The 22077-nt window shown below is 44.4% G+C and overlaps 1 protein-coding gene across 3 annotated transcripts in view; it reads right to left on the bottom strand.

Annotated features, from left to right (window-relative positions):
- Nucleotides 1-22077, bottom strand: part of LOC119383368 (sodium-dependent phosphate transporter 1-B) — a 94130-nt gene that overhangs the window by 7962 nt on the left and 64091 nt on the right. For 2 of the 3 annotated variants that reach the window (XM_037651462.2, XM_037651465.2), the window contains 8 exons: nt 21223-21449; nt 17606-17702; nt 16521-16640; nt 14154-14198; nt 11030-11133; nt 8946-9018; nt 5951-6039; nt 1457-1578 (listed from right to left, as the gene is read on the bottom strand). In XM_037651462.2, the coding sequence (XP_037507390.1) occupies nt 1457-1578; nt 5951-6039; nt 8946-9018; nt 11030-11133; nt 14154-14198; nt 16521-16640; nt 17606-17702; nt 21223-21449 (877 nt within the window). The remainder of the gene's footprint in view (nt 1-1456; nt 1579-5950; nt 6040-8945; nt 9019-11029; nt 11134-14153; nt 14199-16520; nt 16641-17605; nt 17703-21222; nt 21450-22077) is intronic. The other variant, XM_037651467.2, reaches the window with a different exon arrangement.

The raw sequence follows: 22077 nt of genomic DNA, 5'->3' as shown, positions 1-22077 counted from the left end.
AACATACTAATCGCTTGTTGCTCTCCAGCCTCCAAGTTGTGAACACATCAGTGCGAGTACATAGTCGTTATCTGCAATGCCAAATCACAAATTACTTCTTGTAATTGCAGTTGCTTCTTGAATGTGATCTTAAATGAGATTCAAGACATTGGAATTACAGAATGGTACAAACATAGCAGTCAGACTTTCAGAGTAGAACTTGAGCAGAATTACATCACACCAGCAGGCACTCAAGCAAAGAATATGTGGAATCCACATAAAAAGCAAAAATTTACAGCCCCTTTAGTGAACACTAATGACAGCTAAGCCAAAGCCTAACTCTAATGAGACATCGAATTATTTCGATGTTCTCAGTTGACTTCATTGTCATGTACTACTACTCATTCTTCTTCAGTCGCCTAGGCATCGCCACAGGTTCTATGTGCTCACACTTGGTCGCCAAGGTTTTAACTCACATTTGATTCAATTCACTTTGACATTTAGTTCACTGGTAATTCAGATTTGACTCACTTTAATTCACCTTAACATTTGATTCACTTTTAATCAACTTTAATTACTACCATGTGATTCACCTTTGATTCCCTTTACTTCACCTAAACTCACATATGATTCTCCTTGTGTGCTAATTATAACTTCGAATCACCTGGCATACCCTTACTGCTAAGGTGGAGGGGGGTGTCCAGCTCACACCTGACCTCTCTCAATTGGCGCCTCTGCAGCACGGCACATCAGTCATCAGTCCACAGCAAGTAAGCTGGCAAGCCATAAATAGAATTTCCAACTTATGCATTTACATAGGTAGCCACACTTGCCTTACAAATTAAGGGACCCTGCAACACTTTTTGAGCATGGTCAGAAAACGCTGCTGATCAGTAGTCTAGGCTCCTGTGAGCACGCGAGCCAAACATCATAGCGCCGCATGCGGCTTGCAATTTACAATTAATTCTCAATGTCACCTAGAAATCGTTTCCTCTTCTATCTACAAATGATGCCATATACCCAAATCACTGCACCATATACCCAAGTCCAAGGCCGTTGGCTGATTTCACCACAGTGAGGTGCATAGTTACCGTGGTCACCGCGAGAGGCTGCCATGTGCCTGCTCATGTGCTCGCGATCACACTGAAAGAAAGGCACGCGTTCCAATAAAAAATGAAAAGCGAGTGCTCAAGGTCATGATGCACGCTGACGAAGTGAAGCATCTTCTTGCCCCACTTCCATCCCCCTCACTGCGTAGCTTTCAGCACGCTCGCTGGTACGAAGAGAGAGAGAAAGCACTTAAGGTGTGTGGCAAATCCCTGCAACTCCACTCGTACTTGACGGATTCTAAAAATTTTTGTGGCAGTCGATTCGCGAGGCAATAAGTTCTTTTAATCAAGCCATTAGACGGTTACTTAAAAAAAAGTGTTGCGGGGCCCCTTTAAGAGAGAAACAAAAAGAAGAACACGACAGTCACCTGACATCGTTGCCACCGTGTGCGAAGGATCCAAATATAGCTGTGAGAATCTGAAGAAACGAGAACAGCTTCGCTGTCTCTGGCTTGTCGTCGTCGTGGTTCTCTTTTATAGGAGGCACAGCCTGGCACGAAAGAAGAAAGTGTACGACACTTATGGTAGGTAAGCCTGCCCTCCACTGACCAGTCTGGAGCAGGTTTCTATGGCATTACAAGTAGAGTAGAATCTCTTCAAACGAAACCTGAAGGCAGTGGGAAAATATGTTTCATTCAACAGGAGTTTAGTTGACTGGGAAAATGTATAGGGATGCAGCAACCAAATAAAAAATTAACCAAATTAGAGGGGGTTGTTCCAATTAAATGGCAATTTAATTTAGGCAAGTTTCATTTACTGAGATTCTACAGCAGTTCTGGATCAATTTGCTTCACAGCAGTGGATTAGACTGCTGCTCCAAGCCAACCAGTGGATCTCACTATCAAGCCTCAAACTACAAGCATAAAATTTCAAGCTGCAGCAGACAGTGCCACAGTGTGAAGCAATGCATATGCTATCAACACCTGAATGAAACACAAACATCGTAAAACAAACTAGATGGAACTTTTCCCCTTTCTACATATTTAATATTGCAGCTAGAGTGTGTTTAGCACTCCATCGTGCCATGAATTCACACCCCAATTTCTAGTATTTAGGCACAAGCGGCGTTTTCTTTAGTTTGTCCCCATTTGTGTTTCATTCAGGTGAGATGGCACAAAAGTACACCCGCCCATCACTTGAAGGTGACACAGGTGATACAAAACTTGCACAGAGTTGCAAACATGCGCAAATGCAGAGAGAAATCACTTTCTTTGGGGGCACCTTCCGTATGCTCCCATTGGCAAAAAGTAAGCGTTTTAGACAATCCATGTTCAGCCAAGCCAAAGCCAAGACAAGCTAGGCAAGACAAAGCCAAGCCAAGTCAAACCACCAACCCTGGTGGACCGCAGTGCTCTGGCACACACTGACTGTAAAAGCTGCCGTGGATTACGACGCTTCTTTCCAAGCCCTTTCTGTTTTGTCTTATCTCTTCCCTGCACCTCTGCACAATGCTGCGTGCATTCGTTTGGCGGATCATCCAAACATTGTGTCATCTGTAAACATGACAGTGAAGTCAGATCTGGCACGAAGAGCACAGCGAGAACACGGAGGAGGGGACCCGTAACGGTGTGCTAGCGCCTACAACAGGACAAATGCCACGGGGCATGAACACTTCCCTAGGGTGCCTGCCAGACAAGATGTCATGTACGTTGCCAATTGACAAAGAAAGATAGTGTGTATCATGACCTCCAAGATTGTTGTCCTCTGGTCAGCTATGTGGTGCTCGTCATGAGGGGGCAGACAATATAGGCTTTAAGTTTTGCACACATATATAGTTAGAGGAAGCATAATGCAGAGAATGCAAAAGAACACAACAAACAAAAAAGCAAGCCCTCATGTTAGCTATTTCCAAGTATCCCTAATGACGAGTGGTCACCTGCAGGTTGCTGCCTGAGCTTGGCATAGCATAAACAATCTCAGAGGCCATGATGGTGCACACATATTACAAGTGTAACAAGTGATGAAAAGGATAACACATAACATGGCAGCTCAGAAGCTAGATATATTTAGTAGAACCCTGTTGGGCTAAACAAGTGGAAACATTAAATAATTGTTGGGGTTTAACGTCCCAAAACTAAGATATGACTATGAGGGATGCCGTAGTGGAGGGCTCCTGATATTTTGACCACCTGGGGTTCTTTAATTTGCATGTAAATCTAAGTATACGGGCCTCAAACATTCTTGCCTCGACTGAAAATGTGGCTGCCATGGCCGGGATTTGATGCCACGAACAAGTGGAAACTTGGCAAGGGATTTTGCATGTACTATTGAGAGCAGCCCTATACGCAAAGCTTATTTATGCCTGTGTTTCAATCCACAAAACAAAATTGAACATTCGGTTCAAATATAGTATAAAAAATTCATAACGTCGCAGTCATGAAGACTGCAATGGCACTGATAAGCTTGATGGGGACCTGCAACACTTTTTCAGCATGGTCAGAAAACGCTGCAAATCGGTAGTCGAGGCTCCTGAGAACGCGTGAGCCAAACAATATAGTGCAGCATGCGGCCTGGAATTTACAATTAATTCTGAAAATCAGCTAGAAATCTCGCTCTTCTCTCGACAAATGATGCCATAATCCCAAATGGCCATGCATCAGCCCAACGGCCGTTGGCTGATTTGAGCGTCGTGAGCTGCATAGTTACCGTGGCCGCCTCGGTATACCGCCATGTGCCCGCTCGCGCGCTCGCAGTCACAGTGAAAGTAAGCCACATTTGAAAAGAAAAGAAAAAGAAAAGAAAGTGCTCAAGGTCATGACGTGCACTGATGAACTGACATTGCTTGCCCCCTTGTCATCACCCCCCCTGCGTAGCTTTCAGTGTGCGTGCTGGTACATAAGGAGACAGAACACGCTTAAAAGCGTGCGACAATTCTCTGCAACTCTGCTCGTATTTGATGGATGAGTGATTCCAGAAATCTATGCAGCAGTCAATTCGTGAGTCAATAAACTCCTTTATAGAGCCATTCAATGATTACTGTGTTGCAAGGCCCCTTTAACATGTAATTCCCATAAATTGCATGAAGAAACAACTTGGTATGTATTGGTAGGTAAAGCAACCACGTGAATCATAAACATGTGATAACAGTTGAGTGAAGAATTCATCAAGAGATTACTACATGTGAGATGATACTCCAACATTACTAGTACTACAGTACAACAGGGTTCTACTGTACTAGTGTTGCTGGTTATTAGCGTAAAATCCTGAGCAAGAGCCCCCCTGCCTTCTTCGGGAGATTTCAAATGTGCGGCCTCTTCTCCCCTCCTACCATTTTCACTGTTTAATTCACTGTTTTAATTTGTCCGACGAGGGTGAATGAACAGTGAATGCATGCGTATTCAATAACGCATTTCATTAGAAGCGCGGGTGTGCATTCTTTATCCTTAGTGGCTCTTCCGCCGCCGCCTTGAATATTGATCCATGACCGAGCAAGGGCCCCCTTACAAATCTTGTCGAATTATCCTTCACCGTAGGGGGGGGGGGGGCTTGCTCGGGATTTTACGGTAGTGCTGCACAACCGACTATTATAAAGATGTTGAGCATAAAGTATTTCCTTGAATCGAAGAGATCATTATGCATAAATGCCTATAGATCAAGAAACAGCTTCACAAACACGTGTCAACAGGTGCACTGCTGCCTGAAGGATACAATGCATTATACAGCAGACTCTCATTAAACGGAACCTGGAGGGACCAGGAAGATGTGTTCCATTTAACAGGAGTTCCATTTACTGAGAGATGAACAAGGGTGCAGAATACAAGTACGATCCAATCTTGTCAGACGCACTTGTTCCATTTAAGCAGCAGTTCCGTTTAAGAGATTTCCGTTTACTGAGAGTCTACTGTATGTCATTCCTTACACAAAGCATTAGACGCTTAAATTAACAGATGCTAATGCATCAATCTCTCCTCCAATGCTTCAACACCAGGAAAGAGTGCACCATGTCCACCACAGAAATTCAGAAGAAAAAGCAGTGGGTTGCTTTTGAAACCAGCACCAGACACGACTTCGCTTTATCAGTTTCGAAAGCCTCACAGATTTTCAGGTTGACAGCATGCCATCCTGGAATAGTACTGTAATATAAGTGTTGGGGTTTAATGTCCCAAAACCATGATATGATTATGAGGGATGCTGTAGTGAAGGGCTCCAGAAATTTCGACCACCTGGGGTTCTTTAACATGCACCTAAAGCTAAGTACGCGGGCCTCAAGCATTCTTGCCTCCATCGAAAGTGCGGCCACCGCGGCCGGGATTCGATCCCGCAATCTTCGGTTCAGCAGTTGAGCACCATAACCACTAGACCACCATGGTGGGTGGAATAGTACTGGCTGAAATATTTCTAATAACTGAATGTACAAAGCCAACGTGCCGAATGACCTGATAGAATGAGCAAAAATAGGGAAGTTAACATTTTCGTGCATTATGCAGAATCTAATTTGCTTTGATAGAGCGGTTGCTTTCAAATGCATAAAGTGGTAGTGCGTAATGCTGCAGCTCGTTCACATTATGTTCACCACTTTTGAGTATGTAGCAGCTGTATGTTGCATTACACACATACTGCCATTGCGCTCTGAAAACGCCCAAGTGAATGCCATATGCGGTTAATGCCGAAGATGCTGTAGAAAAATAATTACGAATTGCACACTGATGACAACACATAATGCATTCAGCAGCCTCTTTCACCAAGTCTTTTAAAGAAGATAACTGCACCATCAGCAGAGGAAGTAAAGGCTCTCTTCTCCATACCACGTCACCTACCCTTTAGCATCACCTTTTGAAAAGTATACAAAGCATAGTATTTTTATTTGTTATGAAAGGATACTGTGCTCATCATGCAAATTTTAAAAATAATTTGAAGCTTACCAGGGCTGCTTCCTCAATCATGACCAGTGAAAGCCTCTTGTGTGATGGATGGACCGTGTGGGGGTTCGGGTGCAGGTTTGGAAGATCATCTACAGAGACATCATGAATGTTGCTGTTACTTTCAAGTCCAACACAACTGGACAGGCTTACAAGTATGGAAATGAGTCTATTTCATGGTTACTTAAATATCAGTAATAAAGACTTCAGTTTACATCAGCCTCAAAAGGAAAAAAATTTTGGATAGATGCCAATAACTACGGGCATAAGTTAATTAGTAGTTACCTAAAGGACTCCCACAACAGAATCAGTTTGATAGCCTAAAGAATTTCCGTGGCCCAAACAGCATGCAAATGGCTATGTTATACTGCTAATGTACAGCATTAAATTGACTTCACAACTGCAAAATAAGTGTACACAAAAGAGGCACTTGGAATGTATACTATGTTCATTATACTACTATGAACCCAAACCAACTGGCCCAATTCTTCCTTTTGCTGCAGTATACTATGTCACTGCAATGCAGATAATTTGTGGGGTTTCATGTGACAAAATGACGATACTATTATGAGGCACGCGATACAGGTGGACTACGGATCAGTTTTGACCACTTGGGGTTCTTTAACATGCACCTAAATCTAAATAGACGGATGATATTGCATTTCGCCCCCATCAAAATGTGGTCGCCGTGGCCTGAAATCGAAACCACGACCTCGAGCTTAGCAACACAACAACTCAGTCTGCTAAGCTACCACGGTGCATTACTATAATGCACAGACTATGATCATGCGCTGCATTAAGAATCAGAAATAATATAATTTTCTTTCCAAGTAAACTTCCTGAGCATGAATGAAGAGCCACCATTATGAATAGAGGTGGCATCCCCTTGAAAGGCAGCTGCAGTGACAGATGTCAGTCAATAGAGGCACGGGTGCCCGAATGATAGCACCATTGGGACAGCTTTCTGATGCTCCAGAGCGGAGGGAAAGGAAGATGTAGCAGCAGCTTAAAGGGGCTCTGACAGGGCCACCCAAACGATTCGCGGTTTCCAGCGAAAAATAGAACTAGAAGGTCTATTTTGCCTATACAGTTAAGAAAACTGGACTGTACAAAAATATTTCAGTGCAAAATATGCTCTAAAAGTCACCAACTATAAGCCCCACCCACCACCGGCGACCGCCATTTTTCCATGGCGTATGCGACGTCATGTGCTGCGTGGAGCAGAGCCATCGTCTTCTACCAAAGTTTCAGCCACTGCAAATCGTTCAATTTCAATGCCATGTTGAAGAAAGCTCAGATAGCTCAATTGCACACACAGCTGACCATGGAACGAAATCGTTCGCAGGAAAGCAGATGCCCACACAGCAAACAGCTCACGTCGCGGCTCGCAAGTGCGCCAGTGTTGCCCGACTCGCTTGCGTGTTTATAAAAAAGTCACAGTTTCGCCGCAACGGCGAAGCAATGAATGCGATAGCAATAAATTGGAATCTAACGCGAAGAACGGAAAGCAGCTCGAAATTGCCAGCGCGTCGCTCGAGCCCAAAGGACGCACGAAAAGAACGCACACAGGACGAGCGCGAACTATCATGCGTCACAGCTCGACACTGGAAGCGCACTGCTCAACCATAAAGCAGGACGCACGAAACGAACGAACAGGTACACACAGGACGAGCGCAAATGAACTGTACCAGTCGTTACTTATTTCCGTTTGAACAGCGCGCCTCTTTCGCAAACGCGGCCGCTGCAGCGTCGAAGCGACCTTCGTACGCTCTGTCACTTCAGCGCAGACATCGCCGGGAGAGCACAAGACATACAACCCCCCGCACCCCCGCCAGCCGCCCCCTTCTTTCCTCAAGATAAGCGCACGAAGGCGACCACGTTCGCAGGAACGGGGTCACGATCTTTAAAGCGCGCCACGCGCGGACATCACGCCATCTACGTGGTAACTCAGAAAGGATACTGATTTTAGAGGTGTATATAAACAAGACGAGCGCGAACTAATTGTGACAGTTGTTACTTATTTCTGTTTGAACAGTGCGCTCCTTTCGCAAACGCGGCCGCTGCAGCGAGCGAAGCGAAGCACCCCACCGGCCGCCCCTTCTTTCCTTGAGATAAGCGCACGAAAGCGACGACACCCTGTAGAGCGAACAGCAACGGCGTTCGCAGGGGCGGGGTGACGATCTTTAAAGCGCGCGCGCACGTCGCGCCATCTATGTGGCCACTAAGAAAGCATCCTGAATTACATGGTGTATATAAATAGCTCGCCGTTAGCAGGCTGAAAGACTGTGCTGTCGTGGCCTAACGTCTAACGCGGCGGGCTGCAAAGCGAGAGGTCGCCTGTTCGATTCCGCGCGTCGAGAAGAATTTCTGAATTATTTTTCTTTGTGGCTTTTCTATATATATATATACACATATACATATACGGTGAATGACGGCGGCCACCGACGGCAAAAATCAGCCGAGACTGTCCATATAATTGCTATCGCAATAAAATATTCGATTATAAATTAAGTGATGGACCAAATGTGCTAAAATTTCGCCAGCTTGTTTGTGAATGCTCAAGGATTAACCCATATAACGCAGATTATGATAAAAAAAAAATGGGTTGTCATGGCCCCTTTAAAATTTCAGTGGAGCAACAGTGCCATATAGTGCTGCTGTGTCCACTACATGATCTGCACGAAATCGCTGCATTGTGATGATGCATTCAGTTTTGCATCAAGCCTCCTTGGGAGTATTGCAAGGCCTGATTAACTGGCACCTAAATTTAGGGAAGCAATAGCGTTTGTTTTCCATGCTGTTCCAAGCTCAGCCCAGCCATGGCAGCTGGGAATTTAACCAGTGACAAAGAGCTCAGCAGCAGAAGACAGCTGCTGAGCGACTACGGCTGGTTTGAAGGTAAAAGCTACAAAAGCTACAAGCTGGCCGTTTCGTAGGCAGAAGCCACACCCTCTCACACTTGAATAGCATGTAGTTGTATAATGAGTTATGAACTTACTGTGCTGAAGTTTTCCCGAAATAATTTCAATGCTGGACTTGTGGCCACCATTCATAATGCCAGCTTCACTCAACTAAAGGAAAGTGTGAAGAAAGTGCACAACCATAACACATAGGATCAAATCACTATTTCATGAATTCTAGTACAAGATACATTATCGCAACAACATAACATTTGAGCAGTGTTTGCTGTTCACTAAAAGTGCGTAAACATATTCAGACAAGAAGCAATGAATACATACATAACCACTTTCCACATTATGCTACCCCATGACCCAGTAGTAGGGGACATGCAGATAATAGTTTCTTACATCACCTAGACTCCTAGAGGGAAATCTGGTGCTGTATGCTGTTTTATGCATGGGAATGCTGCAATACATTGGATTTGAATTGGCATCCTTCTCAAAGATTTTGGACACCTCGAATATGCATCTGGCTCGCAGCGTGCAGTCCACCACAGTGATTGACGTAGTACTACAACAGCACATAAGATGCAGTTTTTTTTAAAGTTATGCAAAAACCAGATTTAATCTTGGGAATTTTGGCTTAGTAGGGTGCTTCATGAAGCATACAAAAAATACCACTAGAGTGAGCAGACAAACAACAAGACCAGTAATTGCTTTCATGCCTACTCACAACCTTCTGCTGACGAAGCATCGCATCATTGTCTTACTTTACTGAAATTTGATGTCACTTCTTTGCTTTCTTTTTGTCATATATTTTTGACAATATTTCAGCGTGTAATCATCTCAAAACTGTTTAGGAGTGTTGAATTAACTGTTTTTTATCCTGTCTAATTTCGGCTTTTGTTTCAGTTTTTGCTGCTTTATGCTGTTGTTTTTCTTATGTCGAACTCTTTTTGCCTGCGATGTATTATATTGCTTGCTTTTTGTACTGTTTGCTAATTTTTTTAAATTCACCACTGTAGCAGGTACCGATTCATACTCTGACAATGGGATCTCCTTCTGTATTTTGTAATTAATTTAATGCATAGTAAAACCACTTTTGACTCCGACTGACTACACGAGAGTTTGTCGTCCGTTTCTTCTTTATGCGGCATGATTATGTACCATAGGCGAGTAAACTTCTGTCGTAAAACATATTGCACGTGAATTAGATCCATTTCTGAGGGTTTTGTTTAAGAAAGCTTTATTCACGTGCCATATCCACGTTTTAGGCCAAGCCTTGCTCAACGCAAGCCAATGCAAGCCTTGCAGATGGACATACCATCATTCCCATGATGGCACAGCACCTGTTAGGAAAATCGCGTAGACAGTGGTGCCAGATTTCCCTCTAGGTAATACAGTACTGTAAGAAACTCGAAGGCACAAATTCTAAGACCAAATCGAATATGCATCAAATGGCACCAGAAGCAATTCGAATCTAATCTCGTTTTTTTTTTTTTTTTTTTCAAACAGCTTTCACACACTGAATGGCTGTTCTAACAAATATAATATTGAGCTATGTTCAAGTCTATTTGTAATTTTAACGTTAAAAGTGCAAATAACGCATCAGGAAGAACAGAGCAGACTATTCACATGCACAGAGCTCTTCAGAGAGTGTGGATGGTCGTTGTGTAGATAGAGTCTGTGTACATAAACAACGTAGCCTGCTGAACTACGCAAGACCTCATGTCTTACACTTATACTATGCCTTTAAGGATGAAATTCATCACACTTTTTTACCAACTTTGTGTTTATTAGGCTGCAGTTGACATTTTGAAATATCCCTAAACTATTTGAAAAATATTGGTATTTACAAACGGCAACTATTCAATTCAAACATTTTCTAGTATTGGCTCATCCCTAATAATCTTTCTGCTCCTAAACACAAGGTATCTTATGTGACTCGCATGTGGCCCTAATTTGCACCTTGCTGTAACAGCCACATTTTTTTGGCACCAGAATTACTTCCATGATGCATAGCGGGAGTGAGAAAGAAAACGAAGAAATTTAATAAGGGAATAAGGTTACCGGAATATTTTTTCACAGTGAGCCATGGAGACAACAGCAATCGATATTATATCGAAGAACAAAACATGATACCAGTATTTGCAAGTGATAATAAGTTTCCGTGTTAACTTACCTTCTTATTACCATCGGTGTCTATAACATCATCGCTCACAGGATCGGTCGGGGTAAATGAATACGTCAATGTCTTGGGCGCATCCTTGGTGGCCTGGGCCAATTCTGTATGCATTGAAAAGAATAAAGAAGTTTTTTCCCCCCTTTGTTGTAATATGCACCAGAAGATAAGACTGACGGTGACCAATATTCCACCATGTAAAGGTTTCACAGAAAGAACTGAACTGAGGAAGAACTTCTAGACACAGCTCTCAAACCAGCAGCACAAATTCTTTGCCTCGTAAGTGCCGCAATTTACAACTGACGAATCAGTGCCTTATCGATTTACATTAGCATAAAACTGAACGTTCAGTTTTGAGAGTTTGTAATACTAGAACAAGCTTCACCGAAGCTATGTGCAACTCTACGTAAGCTACTGTTTTCCTCCTGAGGTAGCTTCAGCTTTTTTCATTCGTACAAATACTGAGACCTATTACTGGTAATCTAATTAGCGATGGATCTCACTATACTAAGAGCAACCCATTTGCTCCTGCCACACTTGACATGTATGACACACCTTATACCTGTATACTATATATACTATATATACGTAATGTTTAATACTTCTGTCGGTTATACAATGTTTAAAACCTTAATTCAAAGCATGATAGACCCTGTTTAATTCTAAGGCAGACCTTCTGACCTCCTTATGTAAGCAGATCAGTGGGTTCTTTCATTAGCCAACCACATGCTGATTTGATTTCTGCTGAACTGAGGACAAGCAGCATTTCAGCACACTTTTATGTACACCTAAAAGCGAGGCCTCTGTACACCGACCAGATGGCCGACGACCTCAGCTGATGAGGAGCGTGCAACAAAGCCTCTGTTGTATTCCCAGCATCTCGGGACTTTACAGAGGCAGAGAAGTAGGCAGAGAGACGGACAGTCAATGGCATCCGTACATCGTATGGAGCACGCAATGCGCCACCGCAGCTGAAATTGCTGGTTCGAAAATTCTGCTTTGGTACATGCTGCACATGTGAACAATGCCCGTAGTGTCATTACCACCTGTGAAACGTCGATAGACACATAACGTATTAAGTAGTACGTGGGAAAGGGTTCAGTTCTTATGCTAATGAAGGCATCATAACGAAAATGTAGTTATGCACAGCCAAATTTTGCTCAAGTGGGGCAGATGTTACAGGGGATACGGTTACGACGCCAAGCTGTCTTCGATGCACATGCAGTCGCAGGCACATAAAATCTGCAATCATACGAAGTTTCAAAAGAGACCGCGCATAGCCTGACACATCCGGAGACTGTCCTCAAATGGGAGACCAATTTCTCAAAACCAAATATACCACTGGCATATCACACTGGTCCTTTGCTATAAGGCTCACCTCCCTGGCCATCACGTTTCTGAACGTCGGCTAGTAGAGGTGAACTTTCTGGAAGAGAACAGGCGAGGCTTGCATTGTAGTCGTGCAAATCGTGATCTTGGAGGCAAGTCACCGAGTTGACATGGAAAAGTGCGAGACGGGAGCACAATTTGCACGACACACAGCAAGCCTTCCGTTCTCTCTTCAACAAGGAGTGAAGAATTAAGTGAGGAATACTGCAAAACAGAAGCATGGCCTACACCCATACATTTGAATTAACAGCTAAGAAATGCAGCTTACTAAGTGAATTATTTTAATTTTAATTGAAATATGGTACAATCTGAATGACACAAGTATGCACACTTGGTAGCATTTGAATGGATGTACGTAGAAAACAGAGACCTGGTCAGTACCAACATGAGACCAGCCCATCAACGTACGTAACAGCCTGAATATGAAACAAAGGCAAGCTATGTATTGCTGTCTGCTGCTAAGCTAGTTCTGGCAACATTACCCTGTTCCTTCAACTAAGAAGTCAAGAAGTTTGATTTAACCGAATGCCTTGTTTAAATTAGGCAGCTTCTAAGTGTGTCAGCAAGAAAGCAGGCTAATCAAAGTGCCGAGGTTTGCTGAAATTAGAGAGGAATCTGACATGTGCAAGTCCAAATTACAGTGAGTTGACTTTGTTACCTTTTTGATTAGGCAATGACAAAGCTTGAAGGAAGAAAGGAAAACAAGAAAAACGCATTATGGCAAGTGTATGCATAAATTTATCTAGTCCTGATATGGGAAGAAATGCAAGATTACATAACTTCAGAACAAACAGAAGCTACACAGTCAATCAGCAAACTTAGAATGGCTCAAATGTGCCGAGCAATGAAGAGAACAAAATCTTAAATTCATGCTGGCAGTGACTAGAGCTTATGATGGCACTCAATACACCAAATGACATTAAGTTTTAAGCAACACTGTGAGTAAAAAAGATTAGGTTCCAGCATAAGTAACGAGAGGTTCTAGTGTAGTGCATGGCCCTCTTAATTACAAATCTTCTTCCTAAGCTAACTTGAAAGTTGTAAGGTACTTTCAAATTTTTAAGTCGAGGCAAGGCATAAGCTGGGATGAATCGAATAAGCTTAGAAAAATATGTTATACAGTGCCATGTCTGACTTTCTGCTTTGAAGCAAAGAGTGTAATGATAACGCAAGAGTCCGCATAAACTTCTGCTTTACACTGATTGCGCCCGCTTTCAACTGTAAAGACCACGTCAACTAAACCTAACAAAGCTGGGCTCCTTGATCGAACAATCGGGCATTATGCGGGATAACGAATGTCTCCAGGGCAATGCAAGGTAACCTGGTGCCCACTCCGCAGTAGTGAAGTTAAGTATACAGGTACCATATTGATGAATGTCTATCTCTGACTCACTCGCATGTTTTGTACACGAAACTGGTTATACTGTTTGTTTTCATGTGAAGTCATCAGAACATCCTTGCATCTGTTTGTCACATGCAGTGGTGAAAGGGCAATCAAGGTAAGCATGCCTCACTGAGTCAATGTGCACTGCCAATAATATTAGCTATAGGAAAGAAAAGCCTTGCTAAAAGAGCAAAACAAGTCACACTTTTATACTTGCCAGTGGATTGAGACGATGCTGTTGACACTGCTGTCAACCACGAATGAACAGAAATCAATAAATAAATAAAAAAAGAAGAGTGTATATTCTGACAACGCGCTGAAAAGAATGGGTCAATAAAAGAATTTACTAACCGGTCATGGTTATTCGGTCGTTATCAGTGTCGCTGGAAAGGTCCCCTAAAATGGAATACGTGCAAATAGGCATGCGCAGCCATTAGAAAAGCAGGGTCAGCAAAATGTGGGTGCATGCACAACAAAAGTGCAACATTCAGGCGAGCTGGAATCACTTACGTGCCATGCCTACAGTTAAATGAGGAAGAAAAAAGCAAAATGGACGCTGGGCAGGTAGGCAGAGCTATCTATGTTAGAGAGGTCTGCAAGCAGTGCTTTTATAATGCGCTGAATTTAACGTTACATAATGGAGGCCCTGCATTTCGTTCATACTATCGAAAAATCGCAACACTAGAAAATTTGAGGAGGGGAGAAGGAAGATACTTTTGCCGTCCTAAAGTTAAGTTCTGAAACAGAGGCCTGGTGTAACCACAGGCATGCGCATAGGGAGCAGCTAAACCCCGAATCACCTAAAAGGGGGTGAGCCAATTCTGGCCCGTACCTTTTCACAGTCGGACCTCTCACGTCATTTTTATAAGCGAAGTTCCTTAGGCCCGCACCCAGCCGTCGCCGCCGAAGCTCCCTTCTTTTAAGCACCACTTTAGGTTGCAGTGGCTGGTGATTTAAGAGGAAATGTTTAGGCCTTGAGCGGTTTGGTTCTAGCGCACCAGAAATTAGAGGTTAAAAGAAATAAGCTGTGTGCACAACTGGTTATAATGGTCGTCTTCACTTTCACTACCTTTATCGTGGATTGCGAAATGACAACCATCATTCTAGTGCACTACGGGCACCTTGTCGAAGGTAGTAGCGGACGGTCTCCCCACCCAGCGCCGGTGCAAAAAGACAATAAAACGCTGCGCGCCAAGTGGCATGCTCCCCTCCCACCTGTCTCCCTGTGCTGCGTGCGCCGCACACTCACTTGCTCAGTCGTTCCCGCCACCGAGCGCAGCAGACGCTCTCCCCACCCTACTGCCTTCATGAAAGCCAGCAGCGAGATCAGGCGCATAGTCGTTTGCACCCCATTTCTAAGGAGGTTCGCTCATCGGTTGTATTTGTACACGGAACAACTGCTACTTTTTTAACGTGCAAGATTATGGCTACACATGTTTTTTGACCAAGGATCCTTGATGTTGTCTCACAGACCTTTCTGAGAAATATACTGCAGAAGAACTGACATTTGGGTGCATTGGATGTAGTTAAAACACGTTGAGTGGTTTTCAGCGTGAAACAAACGAGGACAGAGGTGAAGAAGGGACACGAACGTGTCCTCGTGAACGTGTCATCAAAATGAAGCACGTCATCGCTTCAATTTCATTTTTTACATTCACTACGGAGTTCGTTCTCTTTAGGAAGGGGCAGGGGATGAGGGGGGAGGGCTGCGGTGAAACTTGCCTCCCTGCTCCCCTCTAACGGAGAACCCTGCAAACGCCTATGCATGTAACCGCCATTTTGGACAAGTTTCTGTTGAAGAGCAGTGTGGCAGTGCTTCGATGTGGCGCATATTCACACAGCAATTTTGTTTTCACGACACGTCATTCACTTTCACGGCAATGCGATTGCTGCCTCTGGGTGCGACTTAACGGCAATTACATGTGCACTGCAGTGAAACAGCACTCCAAAGTGAAATTTGAGTACAACCTGCATTCCCGATATGTACCTGCAATTCCTTTCATTTTGGTACTGGCTGTACATGCGAAGATATGGCTATAAATTCGCCGGCGCTACCAAAGTGCATCAAGAAATGTGGCGATCCATGGACATTGCAAGCGGGTATTTTTTTTATTTGGCAAAGCGGTTAATAAAACAGAGTTTGCCGTGTATACAAATGTGAAATGGCCGTCTGAAGCTTTCCAAAGGCATGTGGCAATGTCAATCAGCTTTTCACTACAAATCTGTTTCACTATGCTTGCAATAACTTCACAGGTACACATTTATCACTATTTCTTTGTGTTTCTCCTCACGATTATCAATCTACGAAAAAGCACAGAAAGACATTACAAGAAAAATGAAATGAAAGAGTTAACAAACTTGATGTTACATACACAATAAACTAAGTAATCAAAAGCACCCATCTAAGAGCAGTACAAACTGCACTTGGTTCCCCCTTCTATAAAGCGCGTGAATAACTTCACATGCAAAATACTCAACATTAAAAGGCACATCGCCTCAACTTCTAACCAAAAATTTCCTTCAGCTCATACAATTTACAGAGAAGAACAACATATGATCTTACGTGAAAAAATGATTGAAGCTTCATCAAAAATGGTAACACAGCAGCGAGTGCGGCATTAATGTTGCAGAGCCTTTGGCTCGTACCCGCAAGAAACGTTATGCATTGTGTGTGTGTAGTTTCAACATGCCGAGTGCTACTTGTGCACTCTTACTCACTCTCAATGCTGGCCCTTAGACGAGGAACGATGAAGAACCAGACGACGATTATGGAGATCAGAGCGATAGCAACAGCGATGATCATGGCACCCCACCAGGGAATAAGGTCGAACCTCAGCACTGAAAGGAAGACAAGAGCAATGCAAAGAAATTTACAGAATAAAAGATGAAAGTACACGTCATTTACTCGAGATTGCATTATAAACTCATGGAATAGGTATGCTCTTTATTTTTCTCCCCAATGTGGGCATGCTTCAAAGAATAAAAGTACGCAACATGTATTTTTATGTGCAGGCTTCTTCACAGACACACTTTAGACAAGAAAAACATGCGCTTAAAAATCTATAAATGACTCTTAGTGATGTTTTAATATTCTGGAGAGAACCGGCTGACGCTTCTAAATAAAAGACCAGGGTTTTGTGTGCTCTCTGTCCAAGGTAATGACTTGAAATGCATAAACGGTGCATTGTTGCTGGATGACGCTATTAATTCTGCAAATTGAGAGCAAGAGAAATTGCCAAAGGCAATATTGGACATTGAATTGATTCTGTCCGCTAAGAAATCAACATTTTTCTGCTGCACCAACAGTGGGTGGCCTTGAATTATGAAGGCAATGTGCTGCTCGCACGGTGACTGGAACTCGCCATTGACGTCAGCGGGAGCGTGAAATTCGAAAGGGAATGTTTCTTGTTGTGTGCTCGAGTTTTGAAATGTGAAGACTAACTTCAATTTTCGTGCACCAATTTTCATCATTCTTTTCGCATTCATCTTGGCATTCACTACTACACGCATCTCAGTGCTAAAGAAGGCAGTCGCAAAAACATCGCAGGGCCCCTTTAATAGACAACCCCTAATAGAAAACCACTTAATAGACAGTTTAACCACTAAGGTCTTTGGAGGATTCAACTTGCTTCACAATACTTTCACATTCACAGAGTTCATTTTCAGCCAACTTATCTCTAACGATAGTGCATTAAGCTTCTGTACAGAGAGTACTTGCCTTACATTACAAAAGCCTGTTTCTTAACTCAAATGCTACTTCACCAGTTAACTTCCCATCTTAAAGCCTAAAGCTCGAAACTTACGGTGTGGTCCGTCGTGTACGACGGAGAACACATTGATGAAGAGAGTGAACCCGTAGAAAAATGGCAATGACCTCAGACCAGGCTCAAGTGGCTTCTCCTGCAAGGAAAAAGCGACACAAGTGCTTCCTAAAGAAAAGCATTAATGACTTTAAATGCGCAGTTTGCCATTTCACCACATAAGTATTTCTGGACAAGAAAATGTCATTGATAAGTAGTGTCATTGTGTCATTGATAAAAAGCTATGCCACTTTATGCCAGACTACTCTCGAAGCCCCTGAAAAATTCCTACTTTTGTATACATTTTATTGCAGTTAACATTAAGTTTGGCATGTGAAAAACAGATGGCATACCTGGCTCTTCCCCCTCTTGCCTGCCAGGCAGTTCTGAATGCACCAGAAAAACAGTTTTGCGAAGACTTAAGATGTAAGTGCATACAAGTGAATTCATTCCTCTTACATGTGGTATAATGATGTAAAGTAGTAAGAAAAAGCTTTTGCTTAGATGAACAGAAAGGCAACATCAGGGGCAATCCAGTGAGGTATCACTTTGGTAGCATGTGCCCAGCATGTTACTACGATTGACAAGAACACTTAATCAGACATTCTCATATACTAGCAGGGAACATAAGCAGACTTTTAGTAAATGAAAATCTCTTAAACAGAACCACTGGTTAAACGGAACAAGTGCTTCTGACAAGATTGGTTTCGTACTTGTATTCTGCACCCTTGTCCATTTCTCAATAAACGAAACTCCTGTTAAATGGAACATATTTTCCTGGTCCCTTCAGGTTTTGTTTAATGGGTCTACTGTAATTTGAAGTGACAGCCAGGAAAGAACGGCTTTCGTGCGCGCCATGCTGATGTGTGAATGCTTTGGAAGCTGGAGAATGCCAGTGTCCTGCAAACATGGCTTTCGAAATTCCTGCAATGGTTAAGCTGATATGTTTGTTTGGTACCAAGTAATCTATGCTATATGCAACTGTACACATGCAATTTTTTACATTGACCAAAGTGCATCATTGGCATAAACACTGGGGAAGAGGTGGGTGGGAAGTACAAATTCGGTCTTGTAACTTATTTTGCAAGCAGTACATGAAAGCCTATATCTCAGGTGAAATGACGGCAAGGAGCCTTGAAAAGGTTACTGTTCAACTGCATCATAAATGAGCTTAAAAAAGTGCTTGGCTGAAGTTCCTATGCAGAGCATTACAGTTGCAGTTTGTGCAAGCAAGTTTTATTGCGATAGCAATTATATGGACACAATTATATGGAATTATTATATGGACAATTATATGGAATTATATTTTGCCATCGGCGTCGCAGTCATGTCCCGAATATGCATACGTATGCACATACATATAAAAGCCACAAAAAATTAAGAAGAAATTTTTTCCGAAGCGCGCGGCGTTGACCGGCTCGACCACGGAGCATACGTCCTTCAGCATATTAATGGCGAGCTATTTATATACACCATTTACCGCTGGTGGTATGCAGAGCTCGGATGCGCTTCAGCGTGTTCTCTTCATCGCCAGCAAGATTGCGCGAAGGGAACGCTTACAGGTCGTCGCCCCGCTCCGTTTTCACGGAGTTGCGGTGTGCACGCGCCTCCTACCTGCATCACCTGTACCTTGTCCTACAAGGCGTGGTTGCCCGTGCACGCGCGCTTATCTCGCGAGTGGGGCGGTTTGTACGTCTTGTGCTTTCACTGCAACGTTTGAGTTGAAGTTACATTAGCGCACGAAGGGTACTTCGCTAGCGGCCGCGTTTGCAAAGGCAGTGAGCTGCTAGCTAGAAGAGTCAAAAGTGGGGGCAGTTGGTAGTGCATAGTCACACTTGCAACGCGCTGCTCAAACACAAAGTAACAAATGCGATAACTGTTAGTTCACGCTCATCCTGTGTATACCTTGCGTTCATTTTGTGCGTCCTTTGTGTTTGAGCAGCGCTCTGCTAGTGTCGAGATGTGACAGTTGTTAGTGCGCGCTCGTTCTGCGTGTGTTCTTTTCGTGCGTCCTTTGTGCTTGAGCAGCGCGCTGCCAGTTTCGAGTTGCTTGCCGTTCTTTGCGTGACATTCCAATGTGTTGCTATCGTATTTATTGCTTCGCCCTTGCGGCGAAACTGACTCCTTTATTTCCACTTTTTTTTGTGAGAGGCGGCAAAGTAGCTGGGGAGGGGAAGCATATTTAGTCTAATGTCGTACAATAAGTGCCGTGTTACTGTTTCGCTGACTCAAGGTAGAGGAGGCCGACTGACTGACATTTGACTGATTGATAGCAGACTGTGCATCAACAGTGTCCTATAGCGTGTTTGTGTGCGGCTTCAGGAGGGTGAGGATCTTGATGCCTGTTTATAGAAGCGCTTGGCCGGAGGCGCTGGCAAAACCCTGCAATCATGAGATGCCGCCGCCAAAGCGGCGCTAGCGCACACACTTCGTGGCGAGGACCCAGGGCGCTGCCGATAGCGATCTCGAGCGTCACGGGAATGTACCGCGAGAAAAGATGAGAGAGAAGACGCGAGGGAAGTGTCCGTTCCGACGTTGGTTGATGTTGGTTTTCTTTCCCCCCCCCCTCCCCCTCTCTCCCTTTTCTGAGCGCGCAATGCCGTGTTCTCCCCTATCGCGGAAGCCGAGGGTCGGCGACACAGGCTAAGCAGCGCGCCGGCGTTAGCCCTGAATTGTCGGCGCTGCACGCGTTTCACGAGCTGTCTGCATTTTCTGTGTGCCTAAACAGGACATAGCTGTCGAAGCCGTAATATTCGCAGTCACGCCATATCTTCGCGCTAATCTGCGACGCTCTTGAGTGGGCGGCAGCTATCTACTCCTTCGAACGCATGCAGAGCACGGGGCTAGGAGAAAAAGGTGGGGGAGGCAGAGTGCATGTGCACCGCACGCTAGCACAGATATCCCATATCGTACGCGGGAACACAAGAAAAAAAAAACACGCATGCGAAGGCTAGGAGCGACGCAAAGGAGTGTTTACTAGTGTTGTTTACATATATCCGATTCATACATAAACATATGGGGAAGCTATGAAACTATCTAAAAAAAAAATAAAGATCTTGCTGATGCTGGAGCAATAGGAAGTGCGTGTCAGCAGCAGTTAGCGCACGAAGGACTCACACGCACCACGGGTAAAGGGTCTTACGAAAGCATATAGCCCTGAGCCTAAAGCGGCGCACGTATGAACTGCCCAAGGCTCCAAGTACACTACAGCGAAACCGATGAATAGGAGTCATTTTCATTTAAACATAACACACTTGCATAACATCACTAACAATGAGTTCTTTCCCGAGTAGCCGTCGCACTTCGCACTGCAGGGCCACAATATAATTTTATGAAAGAACTGTACGCTACTCGCATAATTTTTTCCCCCTGTGAAAAAAATATACTGCGAGCACGTAGAGTCGTTTATCGCACTGACTTAGGATAATACAAATAGCTACGCCAAAGAGCGCAGCGAAGCTTTCAGCTGCTGCAGCGCATGAAGAGTAGCGGGTTCGATTCACGGTCGACTCGATGAGTGAGCAGGCTGCAGAAGGAGGAGGCAAGACAGGCAAAGGTTAAGAACAGGCCCAGATCAGATACAGAGTATACGATGATGCCCTCGTGGTGGTTCAGCGCACCTTCCTCAGGATGAGGAACTGGATGAGCATGTAGAGGACGGCGGAGACGATGCCCGACAGCACGGGCGAGATGAACCAGGAGAGGACGATCTTGCCCAGCTCCCACCAGCGGATGCCACGCAGCCCTCGCGCCACCAGCGAGAAGCCCACCACGGCGCCCACGATGCTGTGCGTGCCCGAGATGGGAAGGCTGAACGCCGTCGCCAGGATGTTCCAAATGGCGCTTCCTGCGGCCGGTGGTGAGAGAACGCCGCCCGCAAGGTCGCGGTCAAGGCTCCATTCGTGACCCTTCTTTCTCGCACCGAACGCGCGCCCAGCTATCTTTAGCGGTAAACCGCTGCGGACATAGCCGCGTTAAACGCAATGCACTTTAGCATAGCTGCTACACTGTTTACTGAAGCGAGCTAGAGGAGGAATATAGAGGGCTCGCAGCGCGGCAGCGGAGGTGAGGCCGCCGATGTTACCCGTGGTCACAGACGCTACACTGATTTCGACGGTCGCAACAACTGGTGCGTAGCAGTGCTAGAGGAGAGACGCAAAGCGTCACACTACGCGTCACGGCCGTCGAGGTCAGTGTAGCGTCTGTGACCGACGCTTGCGCCCTATAGGAGACATCGGCGGCGTCATGCGTTCGACGCCAGTGAGCCCACTACTCCTCTTCTAGTTCACTGTACACTGTTACAGCAAATCACTCGGCTTGGGTATAGAGACGGTATAGCAGTATACGGCTGTGGTGAAGGTGATTCGCACAAACCATCCCCGTAACACGGCATCACTATAGATGTGAACACCGCTGGCGGCTACGGCCATGTTGAACGTAGACACGTTGATACTATACGCGAATACTTTTAGTCA

Source organism: Rhipicephalus sanguineus, chromosome 2 (genome assembly GCF_013339695.2).
Source record: "Rhipicephalus sanguineus isolate Rsan-2018 chromosome 2, BIME_Rsan_1.4, whole genome shotgun sequence".
NCBI lineage: Eukaryota > Metazoa > Arthropoda > Arachnida > Ixodida > Ixodidae > Rhipicephalus > Rhipicephalus sanguineus.
Note: the sequence above shows the minus strand (reverse complement) of the source record. Positions and strands in the feature narration are given on the sequence as shown.